The 24,873-nt window shown below is 42.7% G+C and overlaps 1 protein-coding gene across 5 annotated transcripts in view; it reads right to left on the reverse strand.

The window, feature by feature from the left end:
• TOX3 (TOX high mobility group box family member 3) overlaps nucleotides 1-15,856 on the reverse strand; it is a 113,829-nt gene extending 97,973 nt beyond the window's left edge. For 4 of the 5 annotated variants that reach the window (XM_052797607.1, XM_052797605.1, XM_052797609.1 and 1 more), the window contains exon 1: nucleotides 10,165-11,027. In XM_052797607.1, the coding sequence (XP_052653567.1) occupies nucleotides 10,165-10,266 (102 nt within the window). In that variant the 5' untranslated portion in view covers nucleotides 10,267-11,027. Of the gene's footprint in view, nucleotides 1-10,164; nucleotides 11,028-15,608 lie in introns of those variants that run through there. The other variant, XM_052797611.1, reaches the window with a different exon arrangement.
• Nucleotides 15,857-24,873: the final 9,017 nt, after the last annotated feature.

Genomic DNA, 24,873 nt, shown 5'->3' on the forward strand with positions numbered 1-24,873 from the left:
TTATAGCTGGTTTTTGAGAAGAATTACAGGTAGAAGAGCAAGTTCGATCTCTAAGCTGTACACTGGACATATCACAAATCTGCGTATGCAAATCACTGAGGTGCTATTGGTTTGCCTAATTAATGAACAGAACTACTATGTTTTCCTTTCATATGATCTTTGATTAATCTCTCTGAGTTATATTTAGCCCTAGATCACACAGCCTGCCTTTCACCTTGTTCAGTCAGAGCTGCATGTCAACTGAAATTCTGTCCCAGTTGTGGGTGGCTCCAAGAATTTCAGGTTTTTGCTGAGTGCTATCAGCCAGCAAGTTCCAAGTCAAAGCAGGCAGCAGAGCCAAGGGGACACGAGAAAGCCGCCCAAGGAATGTGCTGACGCAGAGCATGCTTCAAGGGTCCTCTCACAGAAAAGGCACCCACAAAGCTGATTCCACAAAGGCAAAATCTCAGAAGCAAGTCATCAGCCCCGTAAGGCATGATGACTGGGAGAGCACGGGGTACTGAAACACTTCACTGAAGCCACTGATGCACACCTCTGATTCAAACATTACTTTAAAAAGACCAAGGTAAGACAACCATCAGAACTGAGAATGCACACATATATGGCCTGTCAAATCCTTGAAACAACAATTACATATTTTCAACAAGCCATACAATACCCTATGCACCTTACAAGCATCATTCAAGATCCCAGCACAAAGCTATTATATTAAAAAAGGCTTAGACGAAGGTACGAGAACGAAACAAAGGTGGCTTTCCTTACCAGCACTTCTGCTATGTCATAAACAACAGGTAGACCTCCATCATGGAAGCAATGATGCAAGCCACCGTTTAGGAAGCCAGGCTGCCTTGTATGACATAACGTCTGATTTACCACTCCACATGCACTCCTTGGGTCTCAGGTATATCACCACGGGAGCATAAAGATAACTTTAAGTAGGTTTTAAAAATGTCAGAAGGAAAGGACAGCAGAAGCAACTGTTAAATAACTTTAATAATACCTTGCACCTGTAAACTATCTGGCAGGACAAAATAAATTGATATAAATTACTTCATTTTATCATTTGAAATACACTTACTGGACACTCACAGAAAACCACAAACAGAAAGTCACATAGGTATAAACATATTATTTACTTTAATGATCACTTTGTAGTGCAAACATAAATTAAGCTCTCGTGTTTGCACCTCACAATGTGTTTACATTCATGGTATGTCCAGTGTACAGTCTTGAGATCAGTCTTGTTTTTACTTACAGTTCTGCTGTGAAAAAAAGCAGAAAACACATTGTAAAATTCTGTTTGTTTTGTCACATGTATAGAGTAGGCTTTTTTTTTTTTTTTTTAATGTAAAGTTAATGTATTGCAAACCATACCAAGCAAAACAATAGGAGAAAAAGGAACCATGTTGGGTTGTGGTAGGAAGCCACAACTATCAAGTTTTTCACTAGAACAAATCAATACCATGATATCCCCATATTTACATGACTGCCTATTATTATCATCATTTCATCCACATGCTTACCAAGAACCCACAAAAGTAACAGCATTAACCTACTAAAGCAAACAGAATGGCCATTTTCCCATGCCTAATCAAATTCTTATTTATTTAAGAAAGCGAATTGCTTAAAAAATAGAGGACTGCTAATCCTCTATCAGTAAAAGTTTACTGATAAAAGTACAGTTTAACAAAAGCACTTTTATTAATAACAAAGTAATACTGAAATACAGTAACCTAAACCATTCAAGATTCAACTATTTGTATAAGCCACATGACTATAAAGAGAACAGCATAAAAAGAACAGCAGATAAATATGATCTGCTCTGAAAATAAGCTACTCCACTATGCAGCAATTGATTTTTGCATGGTTTTAACACAATTTGTCATATCAAAATTAGACAGTTAATCAATATTGAGGTGTTTAAATATGTCCTGTACCTACAAACCTTTATATAATTCAGTGACTTTAAACGTAGGAGTTGTCCCATTGGGATAGAAAGGATGATTCATACAGCTCAGGTTGTTTCCATGCATGGGTTCCTCACAAAAAAAAAAAAAAAAAAAAAAAAATCAAACCAAACCAAAACAACAACCTAAAACAAAAAAACTAATACTTTATTAATTTGCATGTCTAAAACTATTTAGTTTTTAGATGCCTATCTAATTTCTCTCATATTAACTGTTTACAGAATTACAATGTAAACTATATCCACTTTGAGTACTAAACACAGAAGAGTTTCTCTTAAAAAATTTTCTTAAGAAAACCAAATGAAGAGATGAAGACAACTCGCTTCAAGTGACCAAAAACATCTGCATGTAGACTTCATTTTCCCCAAATCCTACCACACTGGTAAGTTTACATATTTGCAACCTTTTCTTCAGTTGCCCAGTTGATCAGAACTCTTCAGATTATTAAATATAGAGAAAAGAAAATCCAAATGTAAATGTGTCTGTTCAAGCAATACTCTGCTTTAACATAATAATTTTACATAATCATCAATTACATACTTTGTAAAGCAGCTGAGGAAAGTGAGGAGATACCCATGCTATTGCCTCTGCAGCTCTCGCCTCAGCCAGGAGCAGATAAGGTCATGCCAACCACCACCAAAAAAAAAAAAATAATTACAAAAAAGCAGAAGACAAACAGATCCCTTACTTCAGAGGTTGCCCGTGCAAATCCTGGCATTTTATCCCAACACAGCCTTCATTTTTAACTTCACTATGTCACAACCCACTCTTTTCCATAAGATTTAGTCTTGGCTCTCACAAGTCTTTGGCCAGGAATGATAATATATGGTCGTAGTGACCCAGACAGGAAGAAGGGCTATAACAGTACAAAGGCAAAAAATAAAACATTAAATTGGTAACAATTTCTCCCATGAAATGCCAAGGGCAGGCCTGATCTAATGCCCGTATAAGGAAGTGAAAGATGCCCACATTGAATCAGTCTCCAATGAGCATAAACAAAGCTGAGATACAAGTGCCGGGGGGGGGGGGGGGGGGGGAAGTAGATTCTGTCCATGGTTGGGTTTTTTGGTTTTGTTTTTTTTTTAAATCAAGCTTAAAGGGATATTAAGGGATACTTTCAACTTGCAGTTTTTGAGAATGGACTGCTTTTCTTTTCCCTCTTGATACTTATAAGGGGCTCTTCAACAAAACACGGGCTGCTGGGCAAACTGGCCATGCAGGAATAAACAGAGAACACTGATGCCAATAGCTGGCACATGAACTATACAAACAAGCTGAAAACTACACTGTTTAAAACATTTTTAATTTTCAATAATAAACTAATATTGTCTAGTTTTAGTAGCACACCTTTTCCAATAGAATTGAGTCTCTAGCACTGGTCAATCATATCTCCAGCACTCTCCTCACAAAACTCAGTCATTTTTAACGCAATGAGAATAGTATTTTCAGCCTGTCTGCCCATTACCATGAAGAGTCTGAAAAAGTTCATGAAAACATCTGTTCGGATAGCCGAGGTACCTGTGGCAGAAGCAGTTGTTTAATGACAGTCTCCCCTTTTGGTTTTGCTAGTTCAGCAGCCCTGTAACGCCTGTATTTTTCAATATATTGTTTCAGGTACAAACAGAGAGAATATATTCAAAAAAGAACTTGGATTGGTTTGACGCGTGCTAACATGCAGTGGAAAAGATATGAAGTAGAAATCTTGCTACAAAAATAAATAATGAATAACGCGACAGCAAGCATGATCTCATCAAAGCCTTCATCTGAACAGAGCACAGTGGCAAAGACCAGAAGGCTCTTCTGTGACATTGTTATCTAAAGTCCTGATTAGATTTTCACCTCAGAGTTCTCAATTTTGGTAGCAATCATCGCAAAGATACTATGGTGACTGGCACTCTATAAATACATCACACAGACGGGTAACAGTATAGAAGACAGCTATCAGATAAGAGTTTGAAGCATTTGAAAATTCAACCCTGCCATTAGGTCTCTATAACTGTACTCAATTTTACAGCAATAGAAATCTGATTACAGATAAAAAGGTAGGATTAGTGCTGTACAAATTCTTCTCCTCTTAAATTAGATCATCATCATTCAATAGCATTAGTTACATGTTTAGGGAGTGTCAGAATTCAACAAATATACAGGCATGTATTAACTGTAAATTTAATAAAAGCCTGCAGCGCAACCCAAAGGTCACAGTTTGATCGGTCTCGCTTTGCCCAACACTGCACAAAACTGCAACAAACGAGTCGCACAACTTCAGTCGACACGAGCTACTCTCATCTCAAGTATCCGCCAAAGAATATAAGCTGTTATTTCCTGTGTTTCTATTTCAGATTTTATTAGAAAGTCATCATAATTCATGACAGGGTTAGGCTGGACTTGGTGCCTCTGCATGAAGTACAATGTTTGATGCAGGCGATGCTGTGAGAATCAGGCTCTTGTCATCCCAGTGGATTTAGTCAGTACTTCCTCATTCTAGAGCCAGACGTGTGAGTGGGTGTCCATAGCGTGGTGTGCACACATCAGAGTTTTGATTGCTACAAATTATCATTATTTTAAAACGCACCCACTAGTCATTTCCACACATACCATAAGTACTCCAGATTACCTCTAAGCATTAAACTCAAACTCTTCACATATTACTGTACATCATCACAAGTATCTTCCTAATACAATTGTAACCCATTGCAATGAAAGCATCTAAAAAATAGTTTTAAAAATCGACTTCTACTAAGTATACTTTGTATACAACCAACCCCTTATATCTTGAAAACAAATGGTACATTCAGTGTAGGAGCTGCATTATTTGAGCAACAGAAAAACTGTACACTGCACAATCCAATTAGTATCACCATTATACATGCTCATTCTGAGCAACATAGGTTCTTGCAGAGTTACTGCCTTTGGCATATAGGGGTTTCCTTTCACAGCTACCTCTTCAAGTACATCACGAAACCTGGGGGATGATGGCTCCTGAAAAACAGCGTAACGAAAGCCATGGTGATGATACAAATTATAATTTGTATTCTTGTGGACATACTCATCTGATTGCTGCGCTTCCTCTTCCAAGCACTGGGAAGCATATATCCAACACTTTTAGTGCTGGATTGGACAGCCAAATATTTTGGGAACTTTTTTTGCTCCCCAGCAGTAGTTGCCTGCATAGTCCTGAGGCTTTGAGATACCAGAGGCAGGGGAGGGCTGTTCTGGGAAAGCAGCAGTTCAGCACACTTGCCACGTGTGCCACAAGATCAATGGGAAATACGGAAGATAAAATGGCATTTACTGAGTTGATAGTGCAGCAGAAAGTTCCCAACCCCTTACTTCAATTGTCTCCAGCAAGACCCATGCTTGTGTCTCTGCTTATGAATCTCTACTCTCAACTTTGTGGGAGCTCCTTGGTGCTTTCTGGCACTCTCCCATCACCTGGGGCCACCTTTGTCACGGTCAGGCTGTAGGTACACACATGACCACAGCACGCATCAGCTTCCAGTCACCAGAGACTAGCCTGTCTGCATCAGAGCAGAGCCCAGATGTAAACTAGCATATATGCAGGGCAGATGATGAGTGAGCATAGAGCTTTCCGTCTTAACAGCATACATGCACCCATTGTCTCTCACCATCTGGTATATGAAAGAAAAACCTATGCATATATAGCCACACTAAATTTGCAAGAAGAGTAATTTTCAATCGTTTGCATAACTGTAATCCATTTTTCCCTAACAACACACACTAATAGGAATGACTTATAGCCCCAGTTTAGCATGCTACTAAACTACTGCTGTCTTTGCTTTACCTCTGGAAGAACAAGATAACCTTCCTGAGCTTCCTTTGTAAAATGCAAAATATTTCAGCCAAAACCATCAAGCTCTGACATTCACATATGTATGCTAGTGCCTAAATTAAGGTATGTATGTTTGAAATTTGTATCCTTCAAGGACAATCTGTGTAGAAGAGATAAACATTATAAAATGTAGACAGCTAAATAATGAAGTAAGGATTCTGGATTTAATATAATGATAGCTTAAGCACTGAGCTGTACGTGTTTAGGTTTTGGAGTTTTCTTTTCCCTTTTTCAGACTGCACCATAAGAAATGTGGTTCCTTTAACAAAAAATGTATTTGCTACGATGAATAGTAGTTCCCTAAATATTTTTAGTACAAGGCATGTAATTTACTCAGTAAGTGCAAAAGTTTGTTTAGAAAAAAAACTACTCAACTATAGCGAATGTCCAAAATCATTCTCCATCTGCAGAACCATAAAAAGGGCTCAGAACAGAAGCAGAATGTTTTACAACAGCTGCTCTCTTTCAACTTTCTGTAATTTTTATACCTACTTTTTGGTGATTTTTTTTTTAGTACACCACAGCAGGACTCTTCTAGAAACAGGCAGACGATGATTTTGCTTGTGCAATTCCATGAAGCAGAGGTGGATCGCTGTTATGCTGAACCACCAGCAGCCAGACACATGCAGGGTCAAGTTATGTACTCTCACACCAGCACTGAAAACTTATCAAATATGGCCCTGATCCAGCAAAGCACTTAAGCACATGCTTTACTTTAAACATGTAAGTAATCCTATTAGGGTAAATGAGATTCAGCATAAACCACTGGACTGAATCTCAGAATACCTTGGTTGTGGCCCTGATTATGTCAGTGACCAACTGCGTAACCTTGGACAAATCACCGTATTTCCATATCTTGATTTCCTCTTTTGCCCTCTACATGTGTTTACCATGTCACACACCGTCTCAACAAAAATAATCCCAAGCCGGAATCTTCTAGAAACTGCTGCGCTATAAATAATGGTAGGGATACTTATGTACATCGGTCCGTTTTCAAATGCCTGTCATCTACTCAAAACTAATGCTGCCCACATCAAAAACCCCAAGATGACGTCCCTTACCCTTAGGCCTACTTATCCAATATTGACAACCAATTTCAAAAGCACGACATTGCTCTTAAAAAGCAGTTGTGGAGGAGGACTCCAACTGAAGGGCATGTGCAGGTATGGGCCAGGACAGCTCCCAAGCACGTGTGGCTACAAGCCCAGGACTCGTGCTGCAATTCCCCTCCCACCGCTGCTCCCTCGCTCACAGGGCAACGCGAGATCCCAAGTCCTGCCTGGGGATTCATGTGGCAGCATGCCACATTTCTGCCAGCGCTGTACCCGCAAAAGGAAAAAAACTGTACAGTCCTGGGAAAATCTGTTTAAAGCATGCAGGTGGAAGACAGCATTGTCTCACAGGGTGCAGTGTATTTACACTAAAAGGCTTTATGTTCAGTATTTTTTGACACTGCGATACAAGACATGGGCTTCCACAGGTAGGCCATATGCCATCAACTCTATGTCTTAATGATCCTGAGAATATTTTCACATAAATAATGCCGGTTTTGCACATATATACAACCACGCAGCGTGTTTACTCTTGTCATCACACTTCCTGCTTCCTGGCAGTTGTCACAGGCAATGTCACTGTCACAAAGAGAATATGGATTCAGTTCCTAACAATGAAGCAGGCACGGATGAGTGGGCAGGATACTCAAATGAGTTTCAGAAAGACTTGAGGTGAAATACTGTCCCTAGTGAAATCAATAACCGTTCTCCCATTTACTTCAGCGGAGTAAATATTTCAACTCTTTTTTTCTATGCCTTCTGGTCATCTCAGTCCCTAACAGAGTAATCATTTATTTTCCTTAGGAACACAGGGAAAAGGACAGAATGGATGGAAAGCGAGGGAGGGAAGATTTCAAAATAAAGGTAGTCTTTTTTTCAGAATAATTAAAAAAAACCAAAACAACTTACAATGACTCCTGTAGTTACAGATTATACACAATGCAGAAAATGAGATTAGATTAACACAGTTAAGATCCTCCTTTCTAGGAACTCATTCACAAATTCCCCTTCTGTCCTTGAAACACCTGTACACCACATTGCTACTTTCCCAGCTGAACCAAAGAAGAGCTCACAGCAACAGCAACACAGTTTCCCATGCGTCAGTCTGCTCTGGATCAGGCCTTTTGCATACAAAGATATCTATTATAAGACACATGCATTGTGAGCTGGGCTCTGTTAATTAAAATATTTTCTGCTGCAGATTAGAAGCCTGGCCTACAAGACACTTGCCAAAATTACGTTCAGGAGCACAGCGACTGAAATGCGTTTCTGAATAGGTCAAAAGTTAGTTACTTTTGACTTTTTCTGAATGCGTGCTCTGTTCTCATTTTATGATGAAGGGAAATACAGTCAAAAGGTTATATGTAACTGTGCATTTACAGCAAGTTAATGGACACAATAAACTACTAGTTTTCAGAAGACATTCAAGATTTTGGACATAAAAAAAAAAAAAAGAACCCATACAGTAACCTGTAACAGAGCCTGAAAAAACGCATGCCATACATAACACAATAAACTCACTGAACAAGTAAAATTTACAGTAAGCATGCTGTTTGTCAGTAAGTGTTGCCAAGTTTCCAAAATTAGTTGGCGTATCAGACAACAGTGAACATTTACTATGCGTTTCAGAGCTCCTGAAGTCCTTAGCAGCATTCAAAGTTAAGGTTGACATTTCATCTTTAATTCATGCTCCTGTGTCTTTCTATATTAACTACTAACAAAAGCAGCATGCTAATAGCCTCGGCGCAGAGAGCATGCGCAAGGCAGGGGCTGTGCACGCTCCACGGGAACGCTGGTCTGCATCTCCAGTGAAAGTAAATCTGCGCCTTTCGACAAGGGAGGCAGCCACCAAATCAGCACTGACAAACTTGAACATCGAGCAGCTCAGATGGAGACTATCGTAAAGAGCAACAGAGTACACTCATGACATCTATTCAGAAGCAATTTCTCTAGGAGAAAGTTTTCTTCAGGTCCTGAATCCCTTCACTTGAACCCACATTATTTCTCTGTCTGAAAGTGATCTTTGTATTTCATCAAACTTTATCAACTCATTTGGACAACATTCTAGAAAACCAGGTTTTAACAGAAGTTTAGACTTTGTACAGCACCCTTCTTTTCCCCAGCATCTCACGAAGTGCCTCACAAAAGGCCCCAGAGGTTGGACAAACATAGCACCAGGAAAAACACAGTGTGAAAGGGATCTTTATGTGCATGTGTGAGGGCCCAGTGCTAATAGCTCAATGTGCTATTGACACATCACAGTGCAAACAGCTAAGTCTTTTTCAAAATAGCATGAGTCACAGTGTCATTCTTAACTTTGCCTTTCCCAGATTTGGGTAATTTGAGAAACAAATCATCCCCGTATTATTAAAACAATTTTTGTCAATGAAGGTAGCCACTGGGAAACGACTACTGCTTCTGACTGTAACGTTTACTCCATGAACTACACACGCCGCAGAGAAGGTGCGAACAGATAGAAGCGGTACCGCAACTTCTCTGACAATCCTCGTCAAACCGAAACGTTTGTGATCCTCCCGTGCTAGCAGCTGATGTACTTTTAGGTAATCCTCCTGTTCGGTATAATCCTTTGGTTAGAGGCTGGCCATAATACAGCCGGAATCATCCGAAAGAGCAGAGCAGAGGAGAGGAGAGGAGAGGAGAGGAGAGGAGAGGAGAGGGAGGCGTCCCGTCCCGTCCCGTCCCTTCCCCTCCCCTCCCCTCCCTCGCCGGGACGCCCGAGCTCCCGCAGGGCTCTGCCCGAGCCGCGGGGGAGCCGCGGCGGCTCCAGCCCGGCGAAAAGTTCAGCAAGTCCCGGCCCGAGCCTCGGAGGGCTGCGCGCTCGGCAAAGCCGCTGCCTTTTGTTCCCTGCCCGCGGGGGGAGAGGGACCCGCAGCCCAAAGTTACTCGCGGGTCTCTTTAGGCTTCGAACTCGACCGAAACGCCCGAGCGCCGGGCCGAGGCAGCGGCCGGCTGCGGCCTGGCGGCCGGGCCCCCCCGGGGCCGGTCCCCCTGGGGCCGGTCCCGCCGCGGCCGCCGGCAGGCGGGGGGGAGGCGGCGCGGGGGTCCCGGCCCGGCCCGGCGGCTCCGGCCCCGCGGACGGCCGCTCGCCGCCCCCAACTTTCCGGGGACGGGCGTCCCACGGCCCCGCAGAGACACGCCGGCGCTCCCGGCCGCCTCGGGCTTTCGGGCATCCCCCAGCCCCGAGCCTCCCCGCCCCGACGGAGCCCGAACTCTGGCTCTCGGGGAACCGGTCCCGGCAGCAGCACGAGGAATTAACCCACGCGGGAATAATCACCTTGTTGTAGTTGTAGTAACCCAAACACTGGGCAAAGTCCAGGTTGGAGGGGTCTCCGGGAAGCGAGCTGCCCGCCGCAGCCGGGTAAAATCTTACATCCATGCCGGTGCTTTGGTCCAAGAAGTGCACTGGGAGAGACCGCCGGGAGGTTTAATAGATCCACCTTCAGGTGTCTTCCCCGGGGCTGGGGCGCGGGCAAACCGCCGAGGGACCGGAGCTGCGGGGCGCCGAGCCTTCCCGAGGAGCGGGGACGAACGAGGGCCGGCAGGCGGCAGGGGACAGCGGGGGAAAGAGGCGGCGGAAAAGTGCAGGTAAACAAGGACAGGAGAGGGAGAGGAGAGGAGAGGAAGAGAGGAGAGGTGGGCGGCGGAGCCCAGGTGGGTGCCCGTCCGCCTCGGCGGGAGGAGGGGAGAGGAGGAGGGAGAGAGGGAGGGAGGGAGAGAGGGAGGGAGGGAGGGAGAGAGGGAGGGAAGGCTGTTGTTTTTTAAAAGCTCGGTGCCAAGCCACGGGCTTTGCCTCCGCATTCAGGAGCAGCTGCTGTACACAAAGGAGCCACGCGCCCGGCGCGGATGGACGGACGGACCGACCGACCGCCGCTGCCCGCTGCAGCCTGCCCGCGCCGCCGACAAAGGCGGGGGTGGGGGGGCGGGAGGGGTGGCGGCCGCCGCCGCCGCCTGCCCGCGGGGCCGGGGGAGCAGGGCAGCGCGATGTCACGGCCGGCCCGCGGCTGCCGGGGAGGGGGCAGCTGCCCCGGAGTTGGTGGAACGGGGGTGCGCCGGCCGGGGCGGGCTGCGGAGCGCGGGGCGAACTGCCGAAAGAGCCGGCGCCGCGCTGGCAGCGCTCCTCGGGAGGAGCGAGCGGGGCCCGCGCCCCTCCCCGCCCCGCCGCCACCGCCCCTCCCGCCGCCCGCCCGCCCGCTGCCGCCCCCGGCGGCCGGTGCGGGCTCCGCGCTGCGCGCCGCTGCTCGCTCGCTCGGCCGGGCCGGGAGCGAGCGGCTGCCGGCCCTTCCTGCCCATGGCTGTCCTCGTTCCCGGAAGGTTCTAGGCGAGTAACTTGCACCGCTTCCACCAGTCTTCCGACTTGGCTTTTTGGGTAACGCGCTTTATTGATTTACACCGCTGCCTTGCTGCGCCAGCGCGGTGGCAGAAGGAAGGAGATTTTTCCAACGTGCTGTCAAGAGCAGGACTTGAAAACACAGTAACCTGCCTCTCAGAAGCCTTCTTGAACTCAAAGTCACTGGAGGCTGATTCAAAGCAATCCACTAATAATCCAAATGGGTTTAGCCACTCATAGGCGCTGCGCAGCTGTATCTGCTGCCCTGCATGGAGCTTTCCTGACCCAAAATCTTGCTCCAGAACTTTTGGAGGAAACAGCGAGGCCATTTAACCTCACGACTTCTGCCCTGCAGACAAGGTGCAAGGAAGAAGGATGAAAATATGCCCTTGACGCAAGGCTTCTGCGACAGGGAGAGAGCTGCCGTTCGGGTCTAGGGCTGACTCCGGTGCAGTTGTAACACAACTGGAAATACACCCCAGACTGCCTTTAAGTTTACTCCGTTTGGTTGCAAAACAGCAACGACAACACAAGTATACAAGGTTTAAGTGTACAACAGCAGCAAGACCTTCTCCGAAGGTCTCCGCATCTCTGCTCTGGCTGCCGAGGACACATATATCCTGGGCCTGTGCTGCAGTCCCACCTCGGACTGAAGCCTGCCTCAGGAGCTTAATGCCCCACGCTTCATGTCCAGGCATGATTTTGCACTGTTTAGGTAGATTGGGAGAAAACTGTAAAACGGTCAATAGCTACACCATGTAGGAAGGGAACTTCTTCCTAACTCCTTTCCTAGAAATCTTATTTTCAATGTTTATGGTGGCTCAAGTGGCTCCTGCTAGCACAGGCAACACCAGATCACCCTTATTAAGGGGATTGATCCTGAAGTGTCACGGTTTGAAGCAAAGAAAGATCTCTAAAGTGACGTTTTGCACTAAGAGCAGAATTAAGCATAGTGCAGATACACATCAGTATTTACATGGAATAATTAGAATTTAACTTTGTAGAAATATGTATATGAACTGCTAAATGCCTCAGTAGAAAACAGGCATATTCTGTCAAACAGCTAATCCAATTTCATATTCATTGTGTCAGCCATTTTTAACCAAAGGGAAAAAACTGCAAAATCTACTCTGTTGCTAGAAGGGAAATGGTTGAGGAACATACAGCGCAGAGTGTTCACACAGGCACACCCCATACCTGTGGCAAAAATTATTTATGCTCCCGAAACAAACTGTTCAGAAATAAAAAGACATTGAATCTCTTTCAGAATGCAACGTTGCATTAGGGCATTCCTCCAAAGCAGTGACAGAAAAGTGGTAGTGTATAGGCGCAGCAAACGCATTTCAACCTTTCAACTGAGGTTAATGAAGTAATACCTGCTTTGTTTTATTCATTGGGTGACAAACTTTTCTGTAAAGCCAAGTGTCCACGTTAGAATAAGCAGGTGCTTAGGTATAGGAACGGATCATTGGCGCCGAGTTCTGAGGTGCTCTGCTATATAAATACAGGTATTTTCAGACTGCCTCGCTCTGGTTCTCTACACTTCTAATGAGATCTGAAAGCATATTCCCATTGAATTCAGAGGGAAATTGCTTCAGGGAGGAATGAACACCAAATGATTCCAAGTTTAGGATTTGGTCCCATCGTCATATTGCAAGGAGCCCCTGAAAGGCTGCAGACCTATGCCATTTATGGCTTCTGGGCAGCGCGTGGCCTACAAAGCAATTTGCCTGCTGCACAATTCCTGCCTTGGCTGGCTAGGGGCTGTCTGTCGGGCCACAGCACACCCCAGGCTGACCAGCCCAACTCATCCCTCCTGTCCCACGGCCTCCGCAGCGGTCTCCGCTCCAGAGCCAGAAACACGAGCCAGCAGAGCAGGAGGTGGCCGACGGGAAGCACCCAAGGTGCCGCGGTGGGCGGGCGATGACCGCCTCTGGGTTAGAAGTCTTAAATTCAGAAGGTGAGCAAATAACGGTGATGTAAACAATGGTGATTTTGAGTATTCTGATGGAATATACTGTTTCCAACACAGTTTCTTCTGAAAACAAAAGAACAGGCACAATAGGAAAACCCCAAAATATTCCATCTTGACATCACTGGTGCAGGAAGTTAATGTAAAATTGAAATGGAATAAATCAGAATTAAAAAAAAAAATTAAATTCCAGCTAGGCATAACACTTATCCCCAAAACGTTATTTGGTGAAAAGTTTTGAAATACTATTTATACAATTACAAACTAAAATATAGAAAATTGGTGATATTTCCAACCAAAAAAATTCCAGTTCCTGACTATAATCTAGCTTTGGCACCTCTACCGAGTGCCCAAATTAAGTCTTTTGCAGAACTACTAAGACTGCAGTGACATTAATGAGTCATTTAAGGGAAAACAGAAGAGAAACTGGGATATATATGCTAATTTGTTTTTCTTTTTAAAGAAAATATTGGGGTTTATGCGATACTGTGCCAGAGAGAATTTTACAAACTAAAAAATTAGGCAAGTGTGTGTTTTCCTTTCTCAGCACCTCTTCAATGTAGTTTATTAAATAATTAAACTTGAGTAATCTCTGCTACACTTTAAATCCATATACATGACGTCAAATCTGTCTGTTAGTAACAGTATTTATCTCAGGAGTACTTTAAAAATGGAATATAAGCCAAAGTATTTATATCTTTCTGTACATATTGCTTGAAAGGAGTCCAACAAATTCTTCTCTCAAGCTATTCTCTTTAAGGTCCTTCAGTAAAACTATGGCTTTGGAATTCTACTTTTTTTTTTTTCTTTTCTTTCGGAGCAGTTGGAAGTATGGAGTACTTGCAATTTTGAGTAAGTATTCCCGTCTTTTCTGCTGGTTTAATAAAACTAAGCATTGTCTACAGTAAGTGGAGTACTCCAGTAATTTCCCTGGTCCTGGGTAGCCTTGATTTCGAAGAAACTTTCTGAAAAGCATTGTTCCATAAAGATTTGAATGTATGCCTACCAATGCCAACAATTATGATTCAGGCAGTAACACACAAACTGTGACTTTGTTCCATCTTCAGCTATACTTTCCTCTGACTCATCATCACAATTCAATTTTAAAAGCCATTAAGAACACTCAAACTGCTTTTCTGATGTAAGAGCAGAAATTGTATTGGAGTGAATCAGTCATATACAAACTTGAAAGTGTGCATGCACAAATTCTCACTGCTGCCCAGAAACCTTTCAACTTGCACAGGTAAATACTAACGTTCCAGGCCTCACTGATTCCCGCACAAGCCTGGCAAGTCCTTTTCTTTCTGCCAGGATGTAGCAAGGGAACGTGTTTAACGGTTACGGCTTATTTGCTTTATCTTTAACCAGTACCCTTACAGCCTCTGCAAACTACTTTGCAAACCCCGTGTCAGTCTTGCAATCCGTAACGTGGGTACAGTACCAGAGGCTCGGTGACGTTTTCTTTCTTTTTACGATACAGAAGTCAAAGGCACTGGGAGATTTACTCCAACAAATAGCAGAGTCAGGAAGAAACCTCAGAGATAAGAGCAGACACACCAGCTCCCTAACATCCAAATGTTCAGATAGCCAGTCAAGTCCCCCACAAGTACTGCAGCTCAACAACCCCCATGGCTCTGGCCTGACGGTCCCCTCGCTGGCAAAGACGGCAAACATGAGAGGGGGCAGGAGAATGAGGGATAAGAGGAGAAGGGGTGGAATGAGCCAAGGCTGGCCCGAGACTCTTTGCTCCAGTTTCACAATGCAGAATCAACATTAAAAAAGACCTGACGTTCATTTTCACAGTGCACAGTCCACCTGTATTGGCTCCTATAAGAACTGGGAGGAAGAAGAGGAGATGGAGGAGTACAACACCCCCGATTTCACCTGTTAAGGAACAGTGTCTTAGCCCCTTCCCCTCAGAGCACATGTGGAGGATGAAAGGGCACAAAACAAAAAGGATGGAATACAGGAGGAGAAAAGAAAGACAGAGCACCAACCAGGTCTGGTTTAGAAAATAATCTAAAGCCTCCTAGAATCAATAGGAAGTCCCTTTAATTGATTGCAATGGGCTTTGAATTAGACCTATATTCTACTTATCAAGTACAGCTGCTGAGAATCAATAATATTTTGACTTCCCCCTCAAAGCAACAACTACACTGGTAACTTTTGGCTAAGAAAAAGTACAATTAACAGCATATTAATTCATTAGAGTTTCTCTCACTGAAGTCCCCTTCTCATCAGATTGTACAGTCAGGTGACATTTATAAGTGACCATGCAGGCATAAATGTCCTATATAAATGAGGCAGTAAAGAAGAAACTTTTGTTCTTAGCATTAATTCAGATCAAATATTCATTGATATCTACATTTCTCAGCAAGTATCTCAAGCAGAGATCAATAAACACTTATTAGTCACTGACCACGTTTCCTGCAGTAAAGGAGGGAATGTCAGCCAGCAGATGGGAGCAGCCAAATAATCAGGGGAGCTGGAGTCTAGTGCTTGTCTGCCAGATGATCATTTACCTTCTCTTTGTCTCAGTTGCTGCAGCTAGAAAACTACAGATCAAAGGATTAAAAAAAAAAAAAGGTATTTTTAATAGTCATTCCTTAAAAATACAAATCATTATTTCAAAATACAAGTATGGAGTGTTGCAGAAAAAAAAAAAAAAGAAAAATAATCACAACTGAAAGTTTTGGGTTTGTGAAAATTCTATTTCTTTCAGGCCCAAGTCAGGAAATGCACTACTTTGTGAAACTGGGAAAACCAAAATTATTAAACTTTTCAAACTTTTACATGTGCCTACGTTGATGTTTCTGTGGATTGCTGAAGTCTCGTCTCTTACCTGAAGTATTTGACCACCTCAACTCACATACAACAATTTTAACCATATTCTAGCAGAAAAACAAGTATTTGAGTTGTTTACAGAGCAGAGATAACCACTAATACTGTTGAACTATGTTACAGCAAAAAGGTTTCTGCCGCTTTAAAGAAAGTATTCCACAACCCTCCAAAATAACCTGTGTGTAATGGACAATATAGGATTACTTTCTGGCAGAGTGAATATCCTATTGCTATTGACTGCAGTGTTACAGTATCCTGACATACTAGTATACAGTTATTGTGAGATAACGACCACGTTGAAAAACAAACTGATTGCAGTACTGAAAACAGAAAAGGAACTGTCCAGTAATATAAAAATTGACTTCTTTAAGAGAACAATGACTGGAACAGTGTTGCTTCTAGATTAGCATTAAAGAATAAAAGCTTTAACTGAAACTAAGAAATTGTTGCAATGTATTCCTTTCTTCCAGGGATGCCATTTTAAAGCAAGACAGGAAAACTTGGTTAGAGATGGCTCTCTGTGTGTGCATTTATATCATCTGTTGATACAAAGCTGTGTGGTATGTGTCTCTTTGTTTGTTTGTTTTTCCCCTCCAGCCCTCTCCACGTTCATACATTTGTTGAATTTAAACTAAAAGGATTATTAAAAGAGGGGGAAAAAAGCTGCTGGCATCTACTTTTTAAAGGGAATTTACAAGGACAATGTCTACAGAAAGAAAAACATGCTCATCGTGAGCAATCCAAATTCTTCTTCAAATTTCTGTATTAGTCTGGAGGAATTTGTTGGGCAGAAACTTTAATTTTACAGGAGAACCAAATCTAATTGCTGAAAGAATTATTTTAATGAAATGTATCTGAAAAGTCTTAGTGAGATATGGCAAAGAGGTTTTCCAGGTGAGTAAGGTTATATTTAGTCCTTGTATCTGCACCAGATTCACTCATGCATGTTTTTCAGTTTTAATTTCATCCAATGTGCTATTAGGTAATTATTTGAAATATACAGCATATAGCTATATTACCTCTGATACATTTCAGGTGCACACATTTCATTATGAAGCAACTGAACAAGGAGGTGGTGATGTTCCTGGAGCGATCAAGAAAATATCTTTCTGTGATTTTGTGGGTTTAATGCAGTAATACTGTATTTCCCCAAAGAGAGGGCACACTTACCCTTGAGAGCCTGCGTGGTTCCCTGGGGAGATGTGAGCAGCGGTGCCCTGGCTGTCCCCAGAAGCCATGGAAGCGGTTGTATACACTCTCAGTGACCACAATGCACATCTTTTATTGGTGGGTGTGGAAGGGAGGGGCTTTTGGTCATGGCTTGGAAGCCACTGAAGGACTTGACGAGACACTGCCAAGATTTAAGGTAAAAAGCTATGAATAGTTTAACAGTCATGCCTTAAAAATAAAAGTCATTATTTAAGAATGCTGCTGTTCTCATGTCCCTTTCAAATGTTACAGTGACTTGCTGGGATATTCATGTCACCTTCTACCAGCACAGGTTACAACATAAAATAATTAGTGACCAATGCTAGAGAATATGCGAAGATACACAAAAATTTATCCATGTTTGATAGGACTGAAGACATACAGCTTTATTTGGATAGATCAGATCCGTACAAGAACTGGGAGTAGTCTTCCAAAGGATTCATTACTTATCCTTTAGGTCTCCTAATTAATGATGTAGTCTTCTGAGAGCATATTAAGAACTATGGTATTAATAGCAGCATAATTCTAGCTGAGAATTAAAAAAATAAAACACTATTTTATAAGTACTTGTGCAATAGAGTTTGGGACTTAGTGATAGACACATACATAAATTCATCAGATTAAAAATTAACAAACAGATTTCTAGAAGTGTGACCTAAGGACCACAATAACATCTCCAAAATGAACTACTATACTTTCATTCAGGAGACTTATGTTCAATTTATAGAGCTGAGCTCTCTTTTTTGATGCTTCAATGGGCCGGGTTTTCAACATTGAAAAGCTGAAGGCAGATTTCATCCAGTTCTCTAGACTATTTCCCCAAGCTCATAAACAGTATGTGCCAAGCTGTTCTTAAAGAATCAGCCTTCATTTCCATGAATGGCTAATATTTAATAAAACATCTGATCACAAAAGCAAATCTAAAAAAATCAGTACTAAAATAACACTCCGACTTGCTACTAAATGCAATGTTCTTTGATATAAGTCCATTTCAACTCCATTTATTCCAGGGTTCTACAGCAGTCAAAATAATCAATGCAGAATTTTCCATGTGATTTACACATTGCTTTTCAAAATGAATTGACTGAAACAAAAAATGCTTATTTCTGCTGCCTGGCTTGTTTTCTAAAACATATTCTCTTTCTTTTAAAGTGAGAGAACCGACCTCTGCTTCAGGAACAATTTTCTGAAACGGTGTGTTTATCAAATGGCTTCTCTGCTTTCATGAAAACAATTTATTTTCACTGAACTCTTCAAGATAAGCATTGAAGTCAGGAAGAATGTACAATGACATTTATAATTACATTCAAGAAACAAATATTTTGTTAAAGAACGGGTTTGGATTTTTAGCTTTTTTAAAGATACAAAATATTTTCTTTCCTCTAACATACCATTTAAAGATATTGTCTCCCTGAAATGACAAAGTGTATTTTCATATGCATGGAAAGAGAAGCGCAGGACAGTAATCTTCTCATAGAAAGGCTACAGTATGCATCCTAAACAATGAAAGCTGTAGCATAACCCTTACAACCAAATTGCCTTCCCTGCCCCTCTTAGGAAATAATCTGCAGACAAATGACAGGGAGAGCAGGGGGATACATGACCTTGCAGATCCTCCCCCAAACACCCCCCATATGCCCAATCTTAGAAAATGGACAAAACAATTGTCCCTTGGAATGGCACTTCCATGTCTCCAGCTTTCCTTCCACATTTTCCCCTTGCTCACAGACAGTTTCTTAAACCCCAGTGCTCGCCTCAGAGCCTATGGACATAGGGCATGGTGCCTTCCATTCTTTGGGGAAACAGAAGATCTTGCTGAAAAAGCTCCCTCTGTTTCCCTTACGGATTCAGCCCCGGACCCGTTCTCAACTATCAACAACAAAAGCTCAGTCATGCCAGACAATTACTGCTTCCTGCTATATTCTGAACTGCGCCTAAAATCAAGGTAGTCCACAATGTATCTCGTCTTTCAGGACAAAACAGCTGCAGATTTAGCCATATAGTGCCTGTATTTTCAAATGCAAATTCAATAACTACCTATGCAAAAGCTGCCCGAGAATGTATTTAGGAGTTCTGTTTGGGCCGCCTGGAAACGTGGCTCTTACTGGATTAAAAAGACATATTACTATCACTCCAATGAATGCCCTTTAATTTGTGGGAATTCGGTTTAGAATTAAAAATTTAAGATCTGGTTTATTCCTTGTCAGTCAAACATCCTAGCTTTTCATTATTCCGTTTTTTTTCCAGTGCAGGGAGGTAGTTCTCATCATAAAGATTCTCTGATAAAGTTCTCCTCCGGAGACATACTCTTTTTGTAGGCTCAGCTAGTGAAGAAATATCATTCATTTGTAATACTCATCAAAGACAAATGGAAAAAAATCAAAAGCAGCTGCAAAGAGATTGTATTTCACCAATATACACCAAGGCTTTATTTAAAATATACAATGTTAAATTTGATCAAATATCAACCCACCATTCAGAGTGAAATAATCTCTTTTAATTTGCATGTATCTGTGTGTGCCAAAGAGAAGCGTGTTTGCTTTCAAGCAGGTGCACATCCTGCTATGACTAAATCTCTAACTCATCAAATTGCTTTACCAGTGTGGGACATGCCCTTTTTTCTGGAACAGCTTCAAGCATTTTCCCCAGCATTTCAGCCACCTGTTTACTGAGTTCATACTCCAAAGGAGATGCATGCAATTAGAAACAAGGAAATGAAAATAAATGACCTTGTTTGTTATAAATAACAAAGAGACTCAGCAAAATTAATGCAGTGAAGCCTGACCTTCTGACCTGAAAGAAAGAATCACCTCATTCCTTTGTAGCAGGCTCACAATGCTCCAGCACCAGGCATTGTTATGCAGCTTTGCCTCTTTTGATGGATCTTAAAGGAGTATATTCTAAATATTAAATGTTTTACAAGTTAGATTAGGAAATTTGCATTAAAAAGCATGTTGAAACAAAGTCAAGGGAGCAATGATAAAGATTACCACTGCTTTATTAAAGAGCACAGGTAAGCCTGTGTATGTTAGTTCACGGTAACACAGTTTTTCAACTGAAAAAAAAATACGGCATTCCAGGTACTAAAGAGCCATGGAATGTCTCCTTCGGTGTTCGCTGAATTGATCAGGGAGAAAGTTTTTAATTACCCAACTCCAGGAAAAGGAAACATTTTTCTTTTGTAAATTGTTTGTGCTGTGATGATCTGACTTTTGAGAAAAAAGCAGTGCACTTCCACAATGACTGCCAAAAATATACAATTTTTTTCGTTATCCTTTAATTAGGCAAGTAGAAATGCCTTCTTTTGTACAAAGTCTACTGAATAATGTTTCTATGGGTTACATTTTCACTTTTGAATGATTCATGTCATTCTGGAACAGTGTCCAGCTGTAATGGAGGGCAAGGTGTTAGAAATTTGTTTTGCTGCTTGTCTTTGGAGGTAATGAGAACACACAGTTGGTTTTATGGCAGTCCTCACAAAAAGAGCAGTGTGTAATTACAGTGCTGGTTCCCATCTTGTCACTCTCCAGAACAAGTCTGTTATTAATGAAGCAGCTCAGAACCGTTGCAGAAATGAAAGGATAACGCATTTATATCTCGCTGAAAGCCGTTCCTGCAACAGGTATTGTTTGACGAGGATTTTTCCAAAACTTGTTTTGTGGTTTTTTTTCTCCTTCTCTCACTTTCAGTGACGTCCATGCAGATGCTGAGGTAATGGCAAGGCCCTTCACAGCAGTCAAGGCCTCGGCTCTGCAAGTCTCTCTTCCGCCCACAGTGAATTGAGTGGGGGACAGGGGACGGTGGGGGCAGCTCTACCTGCAATGCCCTCGGGGTGAAGGGCACGTCCCCAGTGACCCTGAGGGCCACCAATGCCATGGGACTGGGGAGAGAAGGCAGGCAAAACAGTCACGGAGAGGTACTGTGAAATCAGTCTCTTACACAGGAGGAGGCATCGGGGCTGGGCCAGCAATAGAAGCCCGTGACCGTAGCCCCAGTGCCACACCACGACATGGAGGACCTGTGACCACCGAGTGCTTTGGAGATCAGGAGCATGAGGGTGCAGCAGCTCTTTTCCTCCCCACCCTCTCACCCATTCTTCTACATTCTGTATGCGATGGAGCAACTCCACCTCCTTAAGGACTCAGCATGACTCACTCCTGCTCCCGTACTTTTACAGTAAAAGGGTGACTTGAATGAATAATTTCCAACAGAAAAAAAGTTGGTGGTGAACACAGCCTCCCTTCCCATTCATGAAGTGTCATGAACAGCTTGTGTTTTTTTTCCAAAAGTATGTATCATTAAAAACTAAACGGCCCACATGGCTGAAGGTAGGGATGTGCTTAAGTGTTTGATTGAATCAGAGCCCTTAAGAGTATTGTCTTCTCAGTAAATCTGCATTTGTTCACACGGATTGAAACCAGACCACTCACATTTCTAAGCACTGATCTGTGAGGCCCCGTATGACAAGCCACATTTGAGGAAGACCTGCACAACAAACAGCCTTCTGAGAGCTGAGCCCGAGTAGAAGAAATTCTGCTGTTGTGGAACATGAAGTCATGATCTCTGTCCTGCTCTAGGGCTCCACGCCCCCCATGTGGGCCTGCAAATACTGGGGCGGGAGAGCAGCTGCGGTTCTGTGCTCAGCCACCATTGCATGATATGCAAGGGCTGGAAGAGGGAGGGCAAAGCTGGGGATCCATTAGCATGTCTCATGCTCCAAACATGAGACCTTCCTGGCCTATATCTCGTGAGTATTTATGTGAATATCTATTGTGGAATGCCTAGACTGGGTTTCTTTTGTTGGCTTTTACTGGCTTCAGCATGTATAGTTCCTCTTCTTTGTGAGGGATAAGTGGAAATAATTGATCGTCTTCTGCAAAATCTCATTTTTATCCATTCAGAATAAATTCTAGATGAATATTCTCCAACAACTAACGTAAAATTCACAGGTTTAATATTTGTCCTGAAACTCACTCATTGAAGGATTTGTGGTAATTCAGCTTAAAAAGCGTATCATTCCAGGCAGAGCAAATTCAGGGCTCTCAGGAAAAGTCTATTAGCTCCCCCACATTTGCTTTATTACAGCCTCAATATATGATGTCTTAAATGGGGAAAATAGTATTGCAAATATTCTATTGTTATGTATTTATTCAAGACAAAGCTCCCAGATACCTGCGAGCTGCCTGAACAATCACTGACTGGAAATATTAGAAAAATGGGAATGGATAAATTTCCTTTTTTTTTTTTTTTTTTAATTTGTATTTAAATAATTACCAGAAAACTGACACTGAAGAAAGGCACTTGGTACCCCTCATTAATAATGCACTAAGTCCCCAGCAGCTCCAGAGCAGTTACTGCAGGTAGCTAGTGACTTCCATAAACTCTTTCCTGTCCCTTAAGGAATCCTCCTCTCAGGTCTTTCCAGATTTTTTGCATTTAGCCATCATATTCCAGCCTTTTCTGCCCATGGCGTCATGGCACCTTTGTGTCCTGCCAGCTGCACATTGCCAGTGCCTGAACAGTATATCATGCATGTGACAAAAAACAAGTCAGAATCTCATAAAGGCTGGGCATCAGCCTATGCTGAGCGCTGCACGCTAAGAGAAACTGCAGGGCATTCTGGAATGAAACTCTGCCTCCAGCTACCTCTGTCAGAAACCCAACATTTACCTACCTACAGCATGTTGCTACCATAAAGCTAAAGTGCCCGCACAGGGATACCATGTGGCCAACCCTGGGCAGATAACACCGCTCCTGGAGTTCTGCCTCATTTGCCACGGAGCTAAACTCAGGATGCACTTGCAGTTCAGAGATGAGCCACACTGCCTGCAACATCCAAGGCTGTGCATCTGCTCAGCAAGCTTTGGTAGGCTTTGTTTAACCCACACTGTGGTTCAGGTTCCCAGAATATTAGAAAAACTATACTGTCTGCTGCAGACTGAGGAGAGCGATTTGAGTGTCCCCAATGACAACAGCACTGGACAAAAGCGATTTCCATTGTTTTCAGGCCATATGGATCTCAAAGGTTAAAAGCTGTAATTTCAGCGCCACCTTGGTATTGTTTACGGACAGAAGAAGAGTATTAGTCCTGCTAAATAAATTTCCCCCACTAATGGAAAACTTGCATGGGCTATTTAGAGATAGCAGGCAGCAGAACAGAGCAAAACCATTTCCTGTGTCGTGTGAGCAGTGTGATCGTCTGGCTCAGTAGTTCTAGCCCCTTTTGAACTGGTCTCTGCTCTAGCATGTGCTTTATAACCAAGCTTCAGCTAAGACAACTGAATACATGCATTTTTTCCCTTCTTCTGCAAGCTTCCCAGACTTACGCTGCCTCCTTCAGCTGATCACCTTTATTTTAGAGCAATTACTTCCATCCTACACTTCCAGCCAGGTTTACTGCAAATTGTGCAAGCACAAAAACCATGCTAACGTGCAGTTCAAACATGCAAGCTGGTCGTGCAAGCACAACCATTTGCTCTGCACCACATGTCTGAGTGTCCTTGAGTTACATTGGTGAGACACATCTCACTGCTGGGAAGAGTGGTCTTGCTTTTCCATAACGATAAACTGCATATTAAGAAAGGCAAAGAACACAGCAGTGTTACATTCAAGAATCAGTGCTACAGATATGCAAATAAGAACAGTATTCCAAAGGCTGGAAATGAGCAGTGTCCAAAATGAGTGATATTATAAACTGGGTTTAAAAAGCAGCAATTTTCAGGAGCACTAGTTTACATGAATTAGATGCATAAATGGCTTTCAAATTCAGCTGAAGTCAAGTCCCCCTGGAAAGCAAACGGTCTATTTTTACTCCCTGGCTGTTTCAACTATTCAGGAAAGGTAGCTACCCACACCGGAACAGGAGAGCACATATTTGTTTCACAAGAACACAGGAGGCACATGCTGACCAAGAAAACAGTTGTGGAGAACAGAATTCCTACACGTAAACCAGGGCTCACCAAATTGCAGCCCTTGCAATTAACTATTAAAGGTGCCACACAGTCAAAGTTATTGTCACTAGCATTGAGGAAATGCTAAGAATTAACAAAAGTTTCCTTTTTTCTTCCTCTGAAGGAGAAGTTACCCTCCTTCCATCCGAGGAGAGGGCAAGCAGTACCACAAACAGTTCAAGAGGACGAAGATAGTGTCAGGGCCAGCGTCCCCTGTCTCAGCATGACAGCATTTACTAGCCATGGCCCTGAGAGCTACTGCTGAGCACATAATGATTTTGCACTGAAACACTAAGCCAGCCATGCTCTGGACTGAACAACCACAACTCTAACTCATTCCTTCATTAAATGCTTTGCCATTCCTTGAGAATGAGAGGTTCTGTAGAAAATCACATTGTCCTGTATTCCATCGGTAAACAATATCTTATATATATTAAACTGGTTTATAGTAGTCATCTGTTCTTTTCAAGCTGTGACAGGACTTTGAATTATTTGCTCTATCACCAACTGCTGTAGTAAATTCCCCAGTTATGCTGTGCATAGCAGGCTTGCGGAAACACCCGTGACAATGAAGTGAGCAGAGAACTTGTACATGACGGAATCCACTCAGCAGACTGGTTTTTGGGGACAGTTGGGCCTCAACAAACAATCCTTTCTTCTCGGTCTATAGAGGAGCTGCACTGG

The sequence above is a fragment of the Harpia harpyja genome, chromosome 9, assembly GCF_026419915.1.
Source record: "Harpia harpyja isolate bHarHar1 chromosome 9, bHarHar1 primary haplotype, whole genome shotgun sequence".
In the NCBI taxonomy this organism is placed as follows: domain Eukaryota; kingdom Metazoa; phylum Chordata; class Aves; order Accipitriformes; family Accipitridae; genus Harpia; species Harpia harpyja.